General features: G+C 37.1%; 1 protein-coding gene across 1 annotated transcript in view; it reads left to right on the forward strand.

The window, feature by feature from the left end:
* The first annotated feature begins 20,644 nt into the window (after positions 1–20,644).
* Positions 20,645–21,946, forward strand: part of CD200R1 (CD200 receptor 1) — a 40,536-nt gene continuing 39,234 nt past the window's right edge. The window contains exon 1 of the mRNA XM_072613999.1: positions 20,645–20,939. Within this exon, the coding sequence (XP_072470100.1) occupies positions 20,867–20,939 (73 nt within the window). The 5' untranslated portion in view covers positions 20,645–20,866. The remainder of the gene's footprint in view (positions 20,940–21,946) is intronic.

Below are 21,946 nucleotides of genomic sequence, written 5' to 3' on the forward strand. Positions count from 1 at the left end.
CTTTCCCACAACCCCTCCAGCACTGATTATTTCCACTGATCGTTTTTATCATCTTTGCCATTTGGCATGGACTGAAATGAAACCTGAGTTGTTTTAATGTGCATTTCTCAAGTTATTTGTAATTTGGAAGATTTTTGTGATTTAGTTCCTGCTTATTGCACTTTTTCTTCTGAAAACCATTCATGTTCTTTAGCTCTTATTTATCTATAGGGGAATGACTCTTAGTTTTATGTATGCCAATTCTTTGCATATATTAGACATCATATTTTTATCAGAGAAATTTGATACTAACATTTTTTTCCAATTTGAAGTTTCTCCTTTTTTCCTTGTTGCTTTGAATTTGTTGGTGCAAAAACTTTTACAATTTTATGTTATCAAAATTATCTATTTTATCTTTTCTTGTCCTTGCTCTCCTTTGCTTGTTTAAGAATTGGTTCCCTAAAAAATCACTTCCTTCAATTCTTTTCCATTTATTTAATCTTAATCCTGGGTAGGTTCCAAGTGGCTATGAGTTTTGTTTGAATAATGTGATAGCTGAGGACTAGAAGAGCAAGGCATCTTGTAAATTAAAGTGATATGTGCTAGGAAAATGTAGAAATACCATTTTACTATGCATGTCATTCTTATGTTTAAGTGATTAGGAAAGCAATAGATGTATTTAGTGAGGACAAAATTTTCTACTGATTATTCCTTGGGGTTCATGTCTAGTCTTTTTTTTTTTAATATATATTTTATTGACCCTCACCTTTTGTCTTAATAGTCATTTCAGCAACCTCTAGGTTGAATTCACCCTTATAACAAAGAAAAATAATTAAGCATAAATGTCTCCTACATTTACTCAAAAAAATCTGACAATATAACAATATTCTGTCTAGGAGTTAGTTCCTTGACTTTCTGCTATGAGGAGGGTAGCTTGTGTCTGGTCTTGAAGACACTGGGTATATTTTATATCAAGATGCTGAGTAGGATTTCAAAAGTTGGTTTTTCTAGTCTACTCAGTGGTATCTGTCATATGGGTTGCTTACACCTAATTTAGATGATTTGTTTCTTTTCTTTAATAAACCACAAGTTACGTATTTTGCATAAGGCCAATCTTTAGGCAAGCTGGAACAAATAAGAGACATAGAGAGCTCTCAGAACTTAGAAGAGGAGAGTTTCTTTTTCTGACTTCTGTATTCAAGAGAAGACACAAACAGTTCTGGAATCTCTTCAGGGAGAGATCCCTAGAGGGAAGGGAAAGCCTTAATTTAGGACTTTTTGTATAGCAGATGGTGATATACTAGTTAGAGCTGCTCACTTTGGCAAATTCTAGTGAGAGACATTTAAAATTCAGGAAGTTTTAAAATAAGGTGACCATTTCCTCCTACTCATTTCACTTCCTATATTTGGTAGCAAAGCCTTCTCTATATGAATGATCATATGGTAATTCAGTATCTGCACTAAAGATGGAAAAAAAGAGAAAATTCATGTAAAAGACATGCTTTTTAAGTGAGATTCATTGAAGCTGGCTAACAAGAGAAAAGTGACAGTGTGATCCTCTAAGTTTTTGTTCATATTGGAGTGGTGGTATGGCAGGTTCCAGGATGGCTTCTTAGCTTTCTCCTCTTGTATAGGAAAAGTACTGTCTCTGATGTACATTAGGGATGCTCCCTCACCTTGGAAAGGGGATGAAAGAAGGGGCCTTCAGAGAATCAAGGTGTTATCAATTTCTTCTGCTTCCAGATAGAGGTTTTGGGATTATTGAGCATTTATTTAGTTAAAGGGCAATTAAGTGGCACGGTAGATTTAATGCAGGGCCTATTTAATGTAAGACTATTCAAATCTGGCCTCAGGCACTTAAGTTGTGTGCCTCTGTTGTGTGACTGAGCAAATCACTTAATCCTGTTTGGCTCAGTCTACTCATCTGTAAAATGAGATGGAGAAGGAAATGGCAAATCAGTTCAGTATCTTTGCCAAGAAAACCACAAAAGGGATGATGAAGAGTTGGATTCAGCTGAAAAATAACTGACCAACAACTTATTTGAAAGGATAAAAGAGTGAGAAGGAGAAATAGGGAGAGAATATGACTCAGTCTATGCCTGACTTTGGGCCTATTCTCATAGAATTAGGAATCTACTCTTCGTATCTTCGTAGTATTGACTGGACTTCTAAGAAACGCTTCCTTGATAGGTGATCATAGGCTCATACTAAGAAAGAAGTCACTAAAGTTAGTTCATGGCTTGAATTTCTGATTTAACTCTTAATTCTCCTGACTCTGGATTCTAGAGAAGTTCATTACTTGGGATCCATGGATAGATTTCAAGGGGTGTATGAATTTGAGTTGAAAAAAAAATAATTCATCTCTATTTTCACCAACTTCTGACATTAACTTTAAGTTAACATTTCCTTTTATTATGAATATAGGCAAGAAATATCATTCTGAGAAGAGGTTCATAGGTTTTACCAAACTATAAAGGGGTCTGCTTGTCCTTCATTCTGGAAGATGACCATGATATTAGGGAGGTGATGCCATGACATGCAAGTGAATTGGATTTAAGCGAAGAAAGGCCGTTTCACTCTCTCCTGTGGAGCCATCTGGGTCCATTGGGCCAGATGTAGATCAGAACAACTGGAGATGAACCTCACTGAAGGGGTCTATGACACTAACAATAGTCTGGGAACACTTGTTCTAGAGCAGGGGTAGGGAAGCTGTGGCCTCGAGGTCACATGTGTTCCTCTAGATCTTTAAGTGTGGCCCTATGACTGAATCCAAATTTCACAGAATAGTCAGTCAAAGTGGCTTTGAGGCCACAGGTTCCCCACTTCTGCTCTAGAGCATTCTGTAAGTATAGTGAATATGTTAACTTTACTCAGGTACCTTTTGTTCAGTACTTTGTATATTGGGGTGTCTTGCATCTATAAGCCAGGTCAACAGACAATTGCCCAGGGCTAGAAAAGGCTCTAATAAACATCTACTCTTACTCAGGACTCTTTTGCTTTGATGCCATTTTTCTATTCAAACTGCCTGGCTCTAATATACTTTTCTAGCTTTCACACTTCCCTCCTTCACATTCTCTGTGTTACATCCAGACTGGAACATTATAGCCCCGCCTTTACTAATATGTCTCCTGTGTTTGGGATATACTTCCCCATCTCTGTCTGTTGAAATGTAATTCTATGATTCTGTGAAGTCCTTCCCTTTTCAAGGCTCACTTCAAATGCAATATGTTCATGAAGGTTACCTTCTATCCTGACCTCCAAGCTGAAAGTTTTCCTCCTCTTTCAGATTTTTTCATAGCCCTTTGTCTGGACCTTTCTTTCGCATACATACCACTTTGCCTTGTGTATAGTTACTAGGGTTCATTTCATTGCTTCATTTCTTTCAATCACTCTTGAAGTGCTTGTGGCTGAGCCATTCCTTCCTCTGAGGTTGTACTTGTACCTCTGAGATTGCCTTTTGGAAATCTCTTACCTCATAGCATTTCATCATTATACTTTGCTTCTGCTTGCTCGTATCTCACCCTTAGGATTTGAATTGGGACTTTGTACAAGGGTGAGTCTCTGGCCCTTCCTACATTCTTATTTAGGGTGAACAAACCCTATTGGGTCCCGATCCTTTGTAATCTGAATGTTGCTGCTGCAGTTCTGGATGGGGTGGCTTGGACTATATCCCACCTTCTACTGCAATCCCTGACTTCCAATGCATTTCCTAGTGGTCCAAGCAGTGTGCTGACTATCTCTATCTCCTTCTCATTACCCTATCTCCAACCAGAAGTTGGTTTCATCCTCTCTTGAGTCCCTGAAATGCCCCAGTTGGATATTAGCAATCATGCTGAGCAGCTAGGTGACACAGCAGATAGAGCATTGGTCTGGGAATCAGGAAGTCTCATCCTCCTGAATTAAAATCCAGCCTTAGACACTTACCAGCTGTGTGACCCTAGGCCAGTCACTTAACTCTTTTTGCCTCAGTTTCTTCATCTGTAAAATGACCTGGAAAAGGAAATAGCAAACCAGTCTAGTATTTTTGCCAAAAAAGTCTCAAATGCGGTCACAAAGAGTCTCATATGACTGAAAACAACAAAACCAACAATAAACAATCATGCTAAATTCAAACTTCCTGCAAGGACCCCTGGCATGTGTACCCAATCATTGAGTTTTGACATTGTCCTGCCTTGTCATCTTCCTTTCCCCTCTCTCCTCACTGCTGCTCTTTTAGTCTAAGATCTTGATCCCATTAACTTCAGGACCCAATTCCTAGAGCTCACTCTAGCTTCTGTATCCTTGAGTGTTTCCTATACATTTCAAGTCCTGTGAGATCAGGCCAGGTTCCGATCCCCTCAGCATTTCCCTACACATAGTACTCAGAGGTTCCAGGCTTTCCACTGCAGCTCATTCTGACTTCCAGCCATCCCTTCTGCCTTTTTTTTTTTGCAGGACTGTACAGTATGCTTTTGCATACATACCACTTTACCTTGTGTGTAGTTGCTAGTGTTCATTTCATTGCTTCATTTCTTTCAGCCTCTCTTGAAATCCTTGTGACTGAGCCATTTCTTCCTCTGAGATTTTTATTGTACCTCTGAGGTTACCTTTTGGACATCTCTTACCTCATAGTATTTCTTCATCAAATTTTGCTTCTGCAAAGTTTCTCTTTGGTATTCTTGATTATTACATCATCATCTGGTGCTTGATTAGATCTTTGCCAGTATCTATGTGAGAGACATAGGATCCTTCATAACTTTCTGCATTGCCATTTTAACCAGAAGTCCCACAGAGTGGAATGTTAAGTTCCTTCAGAGCAGAATGTATGATATATATATATAAAAATATATATATTCTTAAATACAAATAGATGTTGATATGCAATCAAAATAGTACTGATATGAGTGGGATTACGGTATCATAAACTGAGAACTAGAGGAAATTTAAGCCCACCTAGTCCAACTCCATCAGTTTATTAATAAGGAAACTCAGAACTAGAGTGCTAAGTGACTTTTCCAAGTTCAAACATGTAGTAACTGGCAGAACCCAGATTAAATCCCAGGTTTGCCAACTCCAAATATAGAGTCTTTTCAAGTGGAACATGTTACCTGACTAGTCACTGACATGGTGTCTAGAATTTTGCTGAGCCCAATATAAAACATGCAACTTCAGATTACTGTTTTACCATGTAATGAGAGAAAGCACAAACCAAGAATGCTTGCCAGAGGTGTCAGCATTTAATCAAAGTTAAACATATATTTCACTCTCACATGTATATAGTGACATATAAATTACCTGGGACTAGCAGTAATTTTGATATGGGCTTATTTTGTGACAGGAAGCTAGGTTTCGTGGTGGATAGAGTGCCAAACTTGGAGCCAGGAAAATTCATCTTCCAGAGTTTAAATATGGCCTCAGATAATTGCTAGCTGTGTGATCTTGGGCAAGTCACTTAATCCCATTTGCCTTATTTTCCTCATCTGTAAAATGAGCTGGAGAAGAAAATGGCAAACCACTCCAAGAAAATGCCAAATGTCAAGAAACCTCAAATAAGGTCATAAAGAGTTGGATGTCACTGAGCAACAATAGTTTGTGACAGAAAGAGCTGGTAGTGTGTGTGTGTGTGTGTGTTTATATGAACGCTAGACTAACTTAGAACATCTGACCTGATAAGATGAAACTAGATTGAAAATTTTTCCCTACCTTAAGACAGTTGAGTACTGGATTTTATGCCATGCACATGTTTCCTTGCTTTTGTTTTTTTTTTTTTAATTCTGTGTTTTTTTTAAACAAATGTATATTACTCCAGTTAAACATGAAAAGGGTGTGGCTGCTAAAGAGTGTACTTCAGTGACTGCTGGTTTGTAAAATTCAAATGGTTCAAGGACTTTGCCAATTCATAATGAACAGTGATCAATGAAACCTAAGGGTTGATGAAAAAGTACAACAATGCCACGAACCGGCAAACTATTGTTGCCTAATGAGTCTTCAGATTAATCTTCAAATGAAGACCTTCAGAGGAATCTGGCAGCTGGAGGAATTGTTATTGGTTTCCTTACAGTGAGGCATACAGTTCTTGAAATTAGAACAACCGAAAGACCAGTAACGAAATAGCTGGTAACCATTGCTATGAAGAGGGGGAAAAAGGTTCTCAAGGGCAAAATGACAAAAAAGTTGGAATATTGAAGTTTGGAAAAAGATAGTCTTTAACTAATGAAACTCATTTTTTAAGAGGTTTTATCAAAATTGTTGTCAGAACAAGTCCGAGTGAGATCTGGGTATTTTTATCAGATTATAAAATATCAACCCTAAAACATTTTGTAGGCTTGGTTTTTGGTTTTTTTTTTTTGGCCTACACATCATCATTAAGAGAATGATGAACTCAGATATGCAGATATTCTGAGAATCATAATTTTTGTGCAATTACTGACCTCCTCAAGCAAAGAAGGAATATTGTAGTACAACCTTGCACCAGGCCATACTGCATAAAAGGTTAAGGAATGTCCCCAGTGATGGAGATAAAAAGTTGCTTTAGTAGTCTAAGAAGTCACCTGATTTGAACTCCATGGAAAACCTATTATTAAAAAGAAAGCTAGCTGGAAAAATGGATATTTCCTCAAAGATGAGCTGAATAACAAGTGTGATTTGGTTTAATGAAGAAGAATTAAAGAATATGTGACAAAATCTTGTGATTTTGCCAATGGCAAGTTATGTAAAATAAGTTATTGAAACAAAAAGAGGACATATTGCTGTTAAAAGTTCTTTAAGGAAGAAAAAATTGGAAGGTTTATTGTATGATAATAAATTTAATTAATTTACTTTGTCCCAGTTAATCTGCATACCAGTGTATTTAGAACTATTTTAAAAATCACTCATTGGTACAAATAAATCTTAAAATTAAATTACTGAATAATGAATAGCCCTTACTTGATATAAATGTTATGCCTTTCTAGGGAAGGTTGTTATGTATGCAAAATAATCTTAGCCAGACGAATGTTCACCGGAAGTGAGTCATTTTTCAGAGAAGATTCATGTGTACCAGTGCAATGAGATGATTTAGAGAACTGAAATCTTCTTAAATGTGTAAGCCTCTTGAAAATTTAGAGCCATCACACAGAAATCTTTCTGGGGGTTGATTTGAAAAAAGCTGAGGAGAGGAGAGAAGATGAATCACAGGATCGTGACCAGGAAGTAGAGACAAGGGGATGGAACCATTGTAGTGTCACCTTCCTGTTATCATATTCCCAATGAATGTTATATCCACTGGAGTTCAAATCTGATGACTTCTGTGTGTGTGTGTGTGTCTGTTAAGTAACTAGGCTCATGTAGTGTCACTGGTGAATTCAAGTTCCTAAACAATTGAAAGAATTGACTTGCTCCAGAGGAATGCAAGGACTCAACTTATTACTATGGGGAACTTTGAGTTTTCGACTGTTCTCTGCATTAGTGGGCATTTGCTATTCTGTTTCTGGGATAGGTGTCTCACAACAGCTTAGGTGAGAACAGGATGGTTTTGACTAGAAAGGACCAAAATTGGGAGAGGGAGTTAGCATATCACGTAAGTTGGATGGGCCAGAACTCAAGGATAAAAAGCAAGCTGGTCCAGATGTGCAAAGGGATGATTCCTTTCAATTCAGTTCAATAAATGTTGATCAAGTCCAAATAAGAAACTCTAAGCAAGATATACTTCCAGTACATTGAAATATCAAGTCCAAGATGAATCAAGGAAGGGAGGTGGGTATTGTAAGTCTAGGTAACTTCCCTAGAAAGGCATAGTATTTATACCAAATAAGGGCTAATTATTATTTAGCAATTTAATTTTAAGACTTATTTGTACCAATGAGTGATTTTTAAAATAGTTCTAAATACAACGGTATGCAATTAGCTGGGACAAAATAAATTAATTAAATTTACTATCATATAAAAAACCTTGCAATTTTTTCATCCTTAAAGAACTTTTAGCAGGTCCTCTTTCAGCTTGGGAACTCAGGTGAGCAGATTAAAGACCTGGGACATTGTCTCACCCCTCAGTTCATGTCTCATCATCTCTCCCTGGGGGTGTTGTAATAGCCTTCTAATTGTTCTCATATTCAACTACACTCTGTCCTACCCAGGGATGTCAAAATGATTTTCCTTTAGCAAATGATAATGTTACTCCTCTACTCAATAAAAATTTTCAATGGAACCTCATTGCGTCTAGCACAAAATATACATTTCTCTGTTTGGCATTGGAAGTCCTTCACTACTTAGGATGATTTCAGAAAAACCTAGAAAGACTTATATGACCAGATGCAAAGTGAAATGAGTAGAGTCAGGAGAATGTTGTATACCGTGACAGCAATGTTGTATGGTGAAATATTATGAATGACTTAGCTACTCTCATCAACAAATGATCCGAGACAATCCCAAAGGACTCATGATGAATTATCTTATCTGCCTCCAGAGAAAGAACTGCTACTGTCTGAAGGCAGACTGAAGCATGCTATTTTTTACTGTCTTTCATTCTTTTTTGTTTTATTTGAGTTATCTTGTACAAAATGACTAATATGGAAATGTTTTACATGATTGCACATGGATAAACTATATCAGATTGTTTACCATCTCAAAGAAAAGGGAAGGGAAGAAAAAATGAAAGGATAGAATTTGGAACTCTAAACTTAAAAAAGTGATAAAAATTGTTTTAACATGGGGGATAACTAAATATTATATATTAAAAAAGAAAGTCCATCACAAATAGACCCCAATCTACATTTCTTAGCCTCCATTATATATTATTCATCTCCTTATACCCTATGGTCCAGGCACAGTTCCCTTCTTTCACAAATTGCGCTGTAGTTTACTTACATTTCATCCCTCGTATCCAAGACTTTGCTCTGGTTGTCCCTCATGCCTGTAATGTATTATCTTTATTTCCATCTCTTAGAATCTCTTGCTCCTTCCAAGATTCAGCTCTATCTCTACCTTCTACAAGAAGCCTTTGGGAATCCCCTCAGCTAGGGGACTCTCTCTCCAAACTATCTTGCATTTATTCTGCATGTGTTCTGAATATGCTAATGTATATATCTATATATGTGTTCTAAATATACTAATGTATATATCTATTGCCTCCTTGGGAATAGAGACTGTTTTCCCTTTGCCTTTATACCCCTATTGTCTACTCAGGATTGTGCCTGGAACTTCATAGGCAATTAGTAAATACTTGTCAATTGACTGGGAAATCAGAATCTAGGTAGAGGGTCTTGGCAATAGGCACCAAGCCCCAGCACCAAGAATCAAGACTGAAATACTGAATCAGAGGCTTTGTGACCCAGAGGTAACTTCTATACTTCCTCATTAATTTTGGAATGTGAATGAGCCTGAGTATATATCTGATAGGAGTGGAGGAGTAAAGAGGCATTTTATGTTGGAATAATAATGATTTCACTCTGAAATGGGCTCTAGACAAAGAGTGAGACGTCTCCAAATTCAAGTCATTATTGTACTAGATATCTTGGATGTTCCATGCCTCCCTCTTCATTAGTATGGATAATCAAGCAAATTCCTATAAATAAATTCCATTCTGAGCTGTAATTAGCAATTTTGGTTACTGTGGCAAGCTTCACAAAACACACTTGAGGCAAACAGAATGAAACACAGCCTCCTATTAAGTGTTCAGACAAATTCAGTTGAAGTCAGAGAAACCCTGGGATATTATCCCATGGAGTGGAGAAAGAGAATTCAGGAGATTATGAGAGACCACTATTGGAAAGACTTTCAACTGGGTAGGGAAAACAGGGCTGAGTTGGGAAGGAGCTTACCTAGTGAGCAGCTGCCTGGAAGGAGAACTCAGTCAATCAACAAGTGTTTATTATGTGCTAACTATGTGCAAATACATACTCAGTGTTGTTGTAGGGGTGATACTCTCCTTACACACCACTGTAGATCTTAGACCTCCCACTGGTGTGATTTTCATTTATATCAAACCAGTCACTCATAAAAATGAGAATTTTAATTCTTAAACATAACAATTTATGGGTGGAGCCAAGATGGCAGAGTAGAAGCAGAGACTTACTAGAGCTCTTACCACAAGCCCAGCCAAATACCTGTAAAAAATGACTCTAAACAAACTCTGGAGCTGCAGAACCCATAGAATGATAGAGTGAAGCAAATCTCTAGCCCAAGACAGCCTGGAAGGTCCACAGAAGAGTCTATTGGGCTGTACTGGGAGCAGAGCACAGTCCAGCATGGGCCATGCCAGCACAGACCAGACCTGAACAGACCTCAGGGGAACTGAATCTCTGGCACCTGTGGTGATTTCCAGACTTCACAACCCCAAAATGCCAAAGATAAATTGAAAGATCAGTGGAAAAAAGCTGTTGGACCACTGCGAGAGAGGAGAGTGGTCTGACCTAGTCCCAGGGCAGCAGAGGGAGTGGAGGAGTCCACATCCAACAGAGGCAAAGGCAGTAGCTGTTTCTGGAGCTCTAGGCCCCACAGATTGTGGGGGGATCTAGTGACTAACAGTATACCCCTGCACCCTACTGGAAACAGAGAATTACCTTGACAAAGAGCTCAAAAGTCAAGTAAATGACTGGAGAAATGAGCAAAAACTGGAAAAAAGAATCAGACTATAGAATCTTACTTTGGTGACAAGGAAGACCAAAATATACAAACAGAAGACAACAAAGTCAAAGCCCCTACATCCAAAGCCTCCAAGAAAAATATGAATTGGTCTCAGGCCATGGAAGAGCTCAAAAAGGATTTTGAAAATCAAATAAGAGAAGTAGAGCAAAAATTGGGAAGAGAAATGAGAGTGATGCAAGAAAATCATGAAAAATGAGGCAACCGCTTGCTAAAGGAGACCCCCAAAAAATGCTGAAGAAAATAACACTTTAAAAAATAGACTAACTCAAATGGCAAAAGAGATCCAAAAAGCCAATGAGGAGAAGAATGTCTTAAAAAGCAGAATTGTCCAGATGGAAAAAGAAGTCCAAAAGCTCTGAAGAAAATAATTCCTTAAAGATTAGAATGGAGCAGATGGAAGCTAATGACTTTATAAAAAAAAACAAGAAATTATAAAACAAAAGCAAAGAAATGAAAAAATAGCAGACAATGTGAAATATCTCTCTGGAAAAACAACTGACCTGCAAAACAGATCCAGGAGAGACAATTTAAAAATTAGGGGACTACCTGAAAGCTATGATCAAAAAAAGAGCCTAGACATCATCTTTGATGAAATTATCAAGGAAAACTGCCCTGATAGTCTAGAATCAGAGGGCAAAATAAATATTGAAAGAATTCATCAATAGCCTCCTGAAAAAGACCTCAAAAGAAAAACTCCTAGGAATATTGTAGCCAAATTCTAGGGCTCCCAGATCAGGGAGAAAAGTTTGCAAGCAGCCAAAAAGAAGCAATTTGAGTATTGTGGAAACACAATCAGGATAACATAAAATTAGCAGCTTCTACGTTAAGGGATCAGAGGGCTTGGAATATGATATTCCAGAGTTCAAATGAGCTAGGATTAAAACAAAGAATCACCTACCCAGAAAAACTGAGTATAATCCTTCAAGGGAAAAAATGAAAATTCAATGAAATGGAAGACTTTCAAGCATTCTTGATAAAAAGACTAGAGCTGAATAGAAAATTTGACTTTCAAACACAAGAATCAAGAAAAGCATGAAAAGGTAAACAGGAAAGAGAAATCCTAAGGGACTTACTAAAGTTGAATTGTTTACATTCCTACATGGAAAGATCATATTTGTAACTCTTGAGACTTTTCTCAGTATTAGGGTAGTTGGAGGGGTTATTTACATGTAAACAGAGTTTACATGTGAGTTGAATATGAAGGGATGATATCTTAAAAAATAAAATTAAGGAGTGAGAGAGGAATATATTGGGAGGAGAAAGGGAGAAATAGAATGGGGTAAATTATCTCACATAAAAGAGGCAAGAAAAAGCTTTTTCAATGGAGGGGAAGAGGGAGTAGGTGAGAGGGAAAGAGTGAACCTTACTCTCATCACATTTGACTTAAGGAGGGAATAACATACACTCTATATGGTATGAAAATCTATCTTACACTCCAGGAAAGTAGGAGGGAAGGGGATAAGCAGGGACCTGAGTGGGGTGATAGAAGGAAGGGCAAGTGGGAGGAGAGGGTAATTAGAAGGAAATATTTTTGAGGAGGGACAAGGTCAAAAGAGAATAGAATCAACAGGGGGCAGGATAGGATGGAGGGAAATATAGTCTTTCACATCATGATTGTTATGGAAGTGTTTTCCATGACTGCACATGTATAACCGATATCAAATTGCATGCTTTCTCAATGGGGATGAGTGGGGAGGGAGGAAGTGAGAGAATTTGAAACTCAAATGTTAGAAATTATTTTTACATGCAACTGAGAAATAAGACACACAGGCACTAGGGTATAGTAATCTATCTTGCCTTACAAGAAAATAGAGAGAAAGGGGATGAGAAAAAGGAGAGGTGTGATAGAAGGGAGTGAAGAATAGAAGGTAATCAGAATGCATGGTATCTTGGGATGGGTAGAACAGAGATAACGGGAGGAAATTTGGAACTCAAAATCTTGTGGAAGTGAATGTTCAAAACTAAAAATAAATAAATAAATTAAAATAAAAAACCATTTACTTAACTTAATACATAAAAACAATAATAATCAACACATCACAGATACTTCATATACAGCAAATGCAAGAATAAGAAATGTCTCATAGACCACACATAAACCTGGGTCACACTTTCTCACCTTTAAACTCATTATCTGGGGGAGCAGTGGATATATGCTTAAAGATAAATGGCATGGAATTACATGAATGAAGGAAATCCATGTACTTGGGGTAACTCATAATTCTAGATTTTAGTCTTTGATGTCATTGAGCTATTTTAGAACATCTGCAACACATTAAGTCAGTTCTCTGCCAACTGTTCTCCTTTATGTTCTCACTGCTCTCCTACTGGCTTCTTCCTTTAAAATTTATTTTTTTAACATTCCTTTCTTTTTAAATTGATTTCCAAATTTTCTCCCTTCCTAGAACCCCTCCCATACCACTGATAAGGTAAGCAAAATATCTATTATATATGTGAAATCATACAAAACTTATTTCTACATTAGCCACATTGCAAAAAACTAACCCCAAAACAACCAAAAATAAAGAAAGTGAGAAAAATATACTTCCATTTGTACTCAGAGTTTGTCAGTCCTCTCTCTGGAGGTGGATAGCATTTTTTCATCATAAGTCCTTCAGAATTGTCTTGGAGCATTGTATTGATCAGAGTGACCAAGTCTTTCATAGTTAATCATCATTATAACTTAGCTATTTCTGTGCACAATGATCTCTCAGTTCTCACTTCACTTTGCTTCAGTTGATACAGGTTGTGTCATGTTTTTATTTTTTTCTGAAACTACCCCCATTATCATTTCCATTACAATTATATGCCACAAGTTGTTCAGCCATTCCCCAAGTGGCAAACATCCCCTGAAACTCTAGTTGTGGTATTGTTGGATCAAAGGGTATGCACAATTTTCATAACCTTTCAGATATAGTTCCAAATTGTTTTGCAGAATGGTCAGACCAATGTACAGTTCTACCAATAGTTTATTAGTGGACCTATTTTTCCTTATCCTCTCCAGCATTTGTCATGTCTGAGAGGTGTGAGGTGGTACCTCATAGTTGTTTTAATTTTCATTTCTCCAATCAATAGTGATTTAGAGCATTTTATCGTATGACTACAGATACTTTTGTTTCTTCTTCTGAAAACTGCCTGTTCATATCCTTTGACCATTTATCAATTGGAGAGTGGCTCTTTTCTAAAAAATAACTTTGACTCAGTTTCCTTTATATTTGAGAAATGAGGCCCTTAACAGAGAATCTTGCTGTATAAATTTTTGATATTACTTCATTGCCCATGACACCTTTTAACAAAATATAGTTTCCCTGACTCTTTTAATTAGGTCTATTTTTCTTTCACTTTGTCTAATATCATCATTGCTACCTCTATCTTTTCTATTTCAGTTGAATCATAATTGATTCTACTGCAGTCCTTTATTTTTAACTCTGTGTTTTTCCTTGTGCTGTAAACAATATATTGTTGGATTCTGGTTTCTAATTCATTCTGCTATCTGCTTCCATTTTATGGATGAGTCCTTCCCATTCATATTCACAGTTATGGTTACTGATTATATATTTCCTTTTATCCTATTTTTTTCTGTTCATCCTCTCTTTTTATCCTTTCTCTTCTCAGGTCTGTTTAGCTTCCAACTCCTGCCTCCTTTAATCTGCCTTCCCTTTTATCATCCTTCCCTCCTATCTTATTTTCCTTTTCCCTCTTCTTTCCCTATTGGGTAAGATAGATTTCTGATGGCTCAGGAGGAGAAAGTGAGGCTGGTGACCTTACACAGCCTTCCCTCACTCAAAAGTCAAGTGGAAGTCATGTCATCATTTCTTAATGTCATGGTCCTCTTTGAAAATGAAGGACCACCACAACATGTGAGTAGACTGAGTGCCTTGCCTTGCCTTGCCTTACCTTTCTTGCCCTTCCCAATTTTATCCTGCTCTTCCCTTCCCTATCCTTCCCTCCTATTCCCTATCCTTCCCTTCCCTATCCTTCCCTTCTCTTCCTTCTTTCTTTCTTGTCTCCTCTAAAGCCTTGACTCCATGCAACTATGAAGCCCATGGATTGAACAGTGAAGGTTCCCTGCCAACCTCCGCTCAGTGGATGGTTTTGGACCCTCCTGGTTTAGAGTGAATGTCAGCAGTAACAGTTTTTCTTCCAAACAACAACCCTGAGACTCCTGTCCCTCCCAGAGTGATTTACCTATTTATTTATTTCTTTTCTATTAAAGGGGCCATCCCCCTGACTAAATTTTAAAGAGGCCTATTCACTGAATGGGCATTACCTCATTTTAAGTGAGTACCTGAGAAGGTCTTAGCCTAAAAGGCCAAAGTCTCCCATTGTATCCTGGGCTACCTCCAGTCATCCTGATGAATATTTGGTCACTGGATCCAGGTGGCTCAGAAGGAGAAAGTGAGGCTGGTGACTTTGAACAGCCCTCCCTCCCTCAAAACAAAGTCAAGTACAAGTCATGTCATTATTTCTCTGATATCATGGTCCTCTTCGAAAATTAAAGATGAACATAAGATAAATTTCTATACCCAAGTAAGTGTATATATAATCTTCTCTCTTTGAACAAACTCCAATGAGAATGAAGTTCAAGCATTGCCTGCCACCCCTCCCATTTCCCCCTCCATTATAAAAGCTCTTTGTGTGCCTCTTTTATGTGAGAAAATTTTTCATCATTCTGCTTCTCCTTCCCCTCTTCTCCCAAGGCATCTCTCTTTCTCACACCTTCATTATTTTTGAGGTCATCCCAACATAATCAACACATGCCCGCATACTGCAACTATGTAAACTCCTACTAACTGCCCTAATAATGATAAAGTTCTTAGGAGTTACCTGTATTATCTTTCCCTATAGGCATGTAAAGCATTTAACTTTATTTAGTGTCTTATGATTGCTCTTTCATGTTTACCTTCTTATGCTTCTCTTAAGTCTTGTGTTTGAATGTCAAATTTTGTATTCAGTCTTTTCATTAGAAATGCTTGAAAGTCCTCTACTTTATTAAATGTTAATTTCCCTCCAAAGGATTATACTGAGAAAATCAAATATTGATTTAGTATCTTATATTTGATTCCATTCTGTAATTGATTCTGTTCAATAACTGCCTGAGTCATATTTCTTTGTCTGAGTTAAATCCAGAAGTTTATGAGTCTAGAAGTTCAGTTTTCTTCTCTGAGTTAAGTTTAAAAATTAAGCTTCCCTATAAATCACATTAATTGAAAGAGAACTGTTATCCCTGTGGCACTAGCTGCCCTTGTATAATTAGTAGAAATTTGTTATCATTGATGGATGCAGGTGAATGCCAGGGAGTCTGTTCTTATCTCTGCAACATTGGCTGTCCTTTAAGAAGGTCTGATCTATTATTGCTGTGACACTAACTAGACATTCAGGTGGACATTACCAATGACATTTCCATAGCAGCAAGATGGAAGGAGTTGTAGCTATCCCTGTATTTGCATCCAATCATATTGTTTTCCAAATGTAATACTTCCTGTCTTTTTTCTCTTATACTTCTTAAAGCTATATGAAAGCTAGTAAGCCCTACCTTATGGTCTTTTTAGCTTACTGAGGAGCTGAAAGAACCATTTTATGAGTAACTTCTAGCCTTACCAACAAATTGAACATGCTCAGAACTTTCCACCTCAGTTTACCTTAATTTCAATCATGACAATACTCAGTTTTGTTAAGTACATTATTCTTGGTTGTAATCTTAGCTCCTTTGCCTTCTGGAGTATCATATTTCAAGACTTCTTCTCCTTTAATGTAGAAGCTGTTAAATATTATGTGACCCTGACTGTAGTTTCAAAATTGAAGATTATTCTTTCTGACTGCTTGCAATATTTTCTCCTTTACCTGGGAATTTGGAATTTGGCTAAAATATTCCCAGAAGTTTTGGTTTGGAGATCTCTTTCAGGAGGTGATTGGTGGATTCTTTGAATTTCTGTTTTACCCTCTGGATCTAAGATATCATGGCAGTTTTCCTTGATAAGTTCTTGAAATATGATGTCTAGGCTTTTTACTTTATTGTGACTTTCAAGTAGTCCAATAATTCTTAAATTATCCCTCCTCAATCTATTTTCCAGGTCACTTATTTTTCCTGTGAAATATTTCACATTTTCTTTAATTCCTCATTCTTCTGACTTTAAATTTTTTTTTTTATTTTTGATGTGCAATGGAATCATTAGCTTCCACTTGCCCAGTTATAATTTACAAGGAATTATTTTCTTCATTGAGCTTTTTCACCTCTTTTTCCACTTGGTTAATTCTGCTTTTTAAGGATCTCTTTTTCTTTAGTGTATTTTTGTTCATCCTTTTCCATGTACCCTATTCTGCTTACTAAGTCTTTTCCTTCAGTAAATTTTTGTGCCTCTTTTACCATTAGGCCAATTTTGTTTTTTAAGGTGTTATTTTCTTCAGTATTTTTTTCTGCCTGTTTTTACCAAGTTGTTAATTCTCTTACTTCTTTTCCCAATTTTTTCTTTACCACTCTAATCTCATTCTTTAACTCTTCCAGGAATTCTTGTTGGGCATGCATCCAATTAACATATTTCTTTGAGGCTTTGCTTGTAGCTGTTTTTATATTGTTGTCTTTTTTCTGAGTTCATGTTATGGTCTTCCCCACCACCACATTAGCTTTTTATGGTCAAGTTCTTTGTTGTTGGCCATTTCTCCAGTCTATTTATTGTCTTTGAACTTTATGTTAAAGGGGGACTCTGCTTATCTTAGGGTGGTGAGGCAATATCCAAACCTTCAGGCTTTTTCATGTTGCTTTTTTCAGAACAAGTTCTGGGGCTGTCCAACTTTTTGGTGCTTCTAAGGTGCACCTTTTGATCAGGTGTGATCTGAGAAGATGTTTGGATACTACTTTCCTGATCTGGACCCTGGTCTTTACCTGGGAAGGGCCCCTGCTTCCTTGTCATTCCCAAATTTGAGGAGTTATTTTAAAGTTGTTTGGAAGGGAAGAGTTTGGGAGAGTTCAGCTGAGTTGCTGCTTCTAATCTGTAATCTTGGTTTTGCCCGCATCCCTTCTATTATTAAACTGATGAACATTGATAAACTCTTTAAACTTGCAATCACCTTGAAAAAAGTACTGAGAAAGTGTTAAATGTTTCTTGCAGTCCTCTTTAAGCTAGAGAACTGCAAAGTTCATCCAGCTGGCTCTTTTTCAGGCAATATAGATAAGCCCAATAATTTCTTCACTCACAGGAATCTATGATGTTCAATCAAGTGTTAGTTATTCAGTCAAACAGCAAATCAATTACAAAGCCTGTATTTTGCTCTTCTGCCTTTCTCTCTCATCCCAGAGAGGGTGGCAGATAGCAACTGAAAAGCTTTATCTTTTTTATATTGTAGATGGTGCATAAGCATAACTGAGATATTTTTCAATGAGAAGCAGCTTTTCTTAGTTAATCGGGAACTATCATTAGAAATTTTCTAATTAGATAATTCTCATTCTGCTACCTGGTTCTTCATACAATTCCTTTAAAGATAGTTTTTCCCTCTTCTTACTCTTTCCTGATTTCTCGACCAATTTCCCAAATCCTTCACCACTTTCAATGACTCAAATCAGTCCCCCTTTGTGCTCAATTACTTACATTTTCCTTATATTTTTTAAAAAAATCTCATGAACCCCCCTTTTCTGTTACTTATAAAACCAATAGACCTTCTGTAAGTTTTATCATCCCATAGTCTCCAAATGATTATGTAAAAGTCTATTTCCTCTTCCTTTTGGCAACAGAACTGCTCATACTGTATCTGAAAACTTCACGCATAGATTTGTAGCAGTTTTTGTTGAACATATTTTTCTCTGACCATTTCAGCCACTAAATTGTTTCCCTATAAAAAAGACATTATTTTATCCTTTTTTCCAAGCTAATTTATTTCTTCTTCTTAGTGCAAAAGTACTCTCTTTCAGCAGCTGAATTGCTCAAATCTTAAAGTACAAGGAAGTACCTTACAGTAGGAAGAGGTCATTTGAAAAGCTTTACATGTCACACAGAAGACTTCCTTTATATTTGATCCTGTGGGTAACAAGGAACCACCAGAGTTTACTGATCAGGGGAGCAGACCTACATTTTTGAAAAGTCACTTTGGTTGAATGAAATCTGTTGTAGAATAGGGTGAAACTTGAGGCAGAATGACCATTGTAATAATCTAGGCCAGAGGTAATGAAGACCTGAATAGGGTGGCGGCTGTATGAGTGGAGAGAAGAGGATGAAGGAACTGGGGTTCAGAGAGGATGTGACTCAAGATCACACAAGTTGTAAGTGATAGAACCCAGATTCAAACCCTCAGCTTCTGGCTCCAAATCCAGAAGGCACTTTGAGTTAGGAAGAATGTCATCAGAGACACATGACCAGAAAAAAGATAGGTTCTTTAGTCTTATACCTTTCTCCCCACCACATCCTCTTTGAGCCAATGATGCTGTCCTCCTTTGCGTTCTATGAACAAGACATCCCCACCCTCTCTCAACTCTGACTGTTTCCTATGCCGGGAATGCCCTCCTTCCTTATTTTCTTCTTCTGGTTTCCCTGACATTCTTCAAGTCACAACTAAAATCCAATATTCTACAGGAAGCTTTTCCCAATTCCTCTTAATTCTTGTGCCTTCCCTCTGTTAATTGTTTCTTCTGTATAGAGTTTGTACGTATTTGTTTCCATGTTGTCTCCCCCATTAAATTGTGAGCTCCTTGAGAGCAGGGACTATCTTTTGACTCTTTTAGTGAACCCAGCACTTAGTATACAACCTGGTGCTCCATAAATGTTTATTGACTGACTGACAAGATTGAAGGATGATCAAAAGATAGCCCTTAGGCTCTGCTGGCATCCATGTAAGATCAGGAGATCCAGGGAAACCCCTGCAGCACATTCTATTTCCTTGGAAGGATATAAGCAAGGACAAAGAGGGGCATAGAGGGATGGCTCATGCCAGTGATGGGGGGGCACACACCTCATTGAGATCACTGATCCATTGAGTTATCTAAGTATTTTTGCTTCATTGCTTCTGAATTCCAGGGTCAAACTGTAGCTATGATCCTGTGGATATAGAGATGAATGCATATCTCTTATACAATTGAAACCAGCATGTTAGATTTTTTTCTATTAACATTTCCTGCCTAATAATATTTGTATATCAGATACTTGGTGTTATACACCTATTGGAGAGGGGTCATGTTCTTTTTTTTCTTTGAAAAAATTATTTAACTTGGTATAAAATGTCTTTTTAGATATTTGTATAGACCTATCAGTTCTTGCTCCTGTCAAGCAGTTCACTTTCTCACTTACTATACATGAATATGTAGAGAGAAAGTATGATAAGGAGATGAGGAAGAAAATTAAAAAAAAGTTTAGAAAATAGAAAAACAGGATTGTAATCTCAAAAGCAAAAATGCAAATTTTTTTTGTTACCTTTCCTAAGAATAATTTTTTTCTTTGCCCTACTGGAGAGTTCTGTAGAGAGGTCAAAGATTTTCAGCATATAGAGGTCCATTACTTACCTTCTATATATGATCTCTCCTTTCAATGGGCAGAATTTAAATGGCCTGCCTTTATTGAATTTACCAGAAGGATGGTACTGTGACAAGTTGAGATTTTAGTGAAGAACTAAAATGAGATTTCTCCTTGTCATTTTCAGTTTTTAATTTAAAATTAATGATTGGCAAAGATAAAAGAGAATTATAAAAATGTCAGTCACATGTAAAAATCCCTACTGAGAAACTTATTCATTTTGCATAGAAAAACATTGAATTACCAGGTAAGAAAACCACTGTTTAGACTTTGTCATTAAGACATAACTTCGCCATGTCATCATGGGGCTTTTCAAACTTTAAAAAGCTTCTGGTAGTTACCATACAGGGATACTTCAATGACATCTGTTAGGTATAAATAAATATCCTTCCCTACTGTCTACTCTAAGTCAGAGAAATCCGGTTTGTCTTCATTTAAGTAAACCCTACTGAAAAGTTAATCTGTTCACAACAGAACTTAGTGGAGAACCAATAAGCATGCAGATCATCTTGTCAATCAGCCTCCTTGGTTTTTCGTCTCAGCATTTCTTACAGGAAATCTGTTGCTGTGTCAAGTTATAGAGAACAACTCTTGACCTAAGTTACTAATCAGTCAGAAACACATATTGCTGAAGGAAGAGGCTGGCTGGGGCTAGGGAGCAGGACGACTAACGAGCTGGGAGCTACCAGCAAGGAGAAGAGGGGGTCATGTTAGAGAAGGACTCACCATGTCCACAGTTCAGTTGCTAACTAACTGGCGAGGAAGTACAGAGTGAAGGAGCAAACACTATGGATGTGAACTCCATTTGGAAGGCTTTTGATTTGATGCTGCTGACTCTTTTGATTAGTTTCCTAGTAGCTGGTAAGTCTGAACTCTCTAAAAGGATACTTAGAGAAGGAGTAGTAAGCTTTGAGTTAAGGGCTGTTGAACTTTGCATTTGTTTGAAATCTGTGCGGATTTTGTAATGTATATTTGTGCAAACATATGCATATGTATGTATATGGGGGATGTCTTTCATCCTTTTTTTAAAGTTTTTAAATTATTTTCTAAAATAGTCTGAACACCTTTTGCCTCCTGGTTAATAGGAGTGGTAAGCAAATGACTATTTTCTGTTACGTGTGCGGGCTACAAGGTTGTTTTATATAACTGAACAGTTCTAACATCTTATCTGTGGTGGTGTGTAGTCATCATTGAAAACTGTGGGTTGGAGGAGATACTCTTCAACCTGTGGGTTTCTGTGGGAGTTCTGAGGGGCAAGAACTTGCTCTTTGGGAGTCCTGGTTTCACTGTCAAGGGCTGCTAGGAGTTGCTGTAGGAGGTGATTTTGAGGTTTCACTTTGAGTAGAAAGAAGTGGGTATAAGGGAACTACATGTGTTGGTATCATTTAATAATCAAATATGATTAAGATATATTTCCCCATGTTTCTTACCTGAAAGCTTGTCCAATTTCTAGACATACTTTTATGCTGTTTTTACTGATGAGATAATTTAGAAGCCTAAAGGTAGAAACTCCAAGTAGTCAATGTCAATAAAATGCATGCATATACCTGTACGTTAGTAAGCCTTTTGAACAGGGGGTTTTCCTCTACTTTATACTGTACTTTTATGTTTTTTTTCTAAAAAAAGAGTAGTACTATTCACAGTACCACTGTAACAATTCTTGAGGTTGAGTAATGCAGCAGTTTAAACTTATATTTGACATCAGGTTGAATATTTTTAAAGTTATTCCTCTGATAGAGAATATTTTATAATGTTTCATTAACATTTGTTCTATGAAAGCCTCAGATTGGAGGGGAATAAGAGCGGGTTAGTGGGTACAGATAGAGATGCAAAAAAAGAAAGGAAAAGGCATCAATAAAAATACATAG

This window comes from Notamacropus eugenii, chromosome 5 (assembly GCF_028372415.1).
Source record: "Notamacropus eugenii isolate mMacEug1 chromosome 5, mMacEug1.pri_v2, whole genome shotgun sequence".
In the NCBI taxonomy this organism is placed as follows: domain Eukaryota; kingdom Metazoa; phylum Chordata; class Mammalia; order Diprotodontia; family Macropodidae; genus Notamacropus; species Notamacropus eugenii.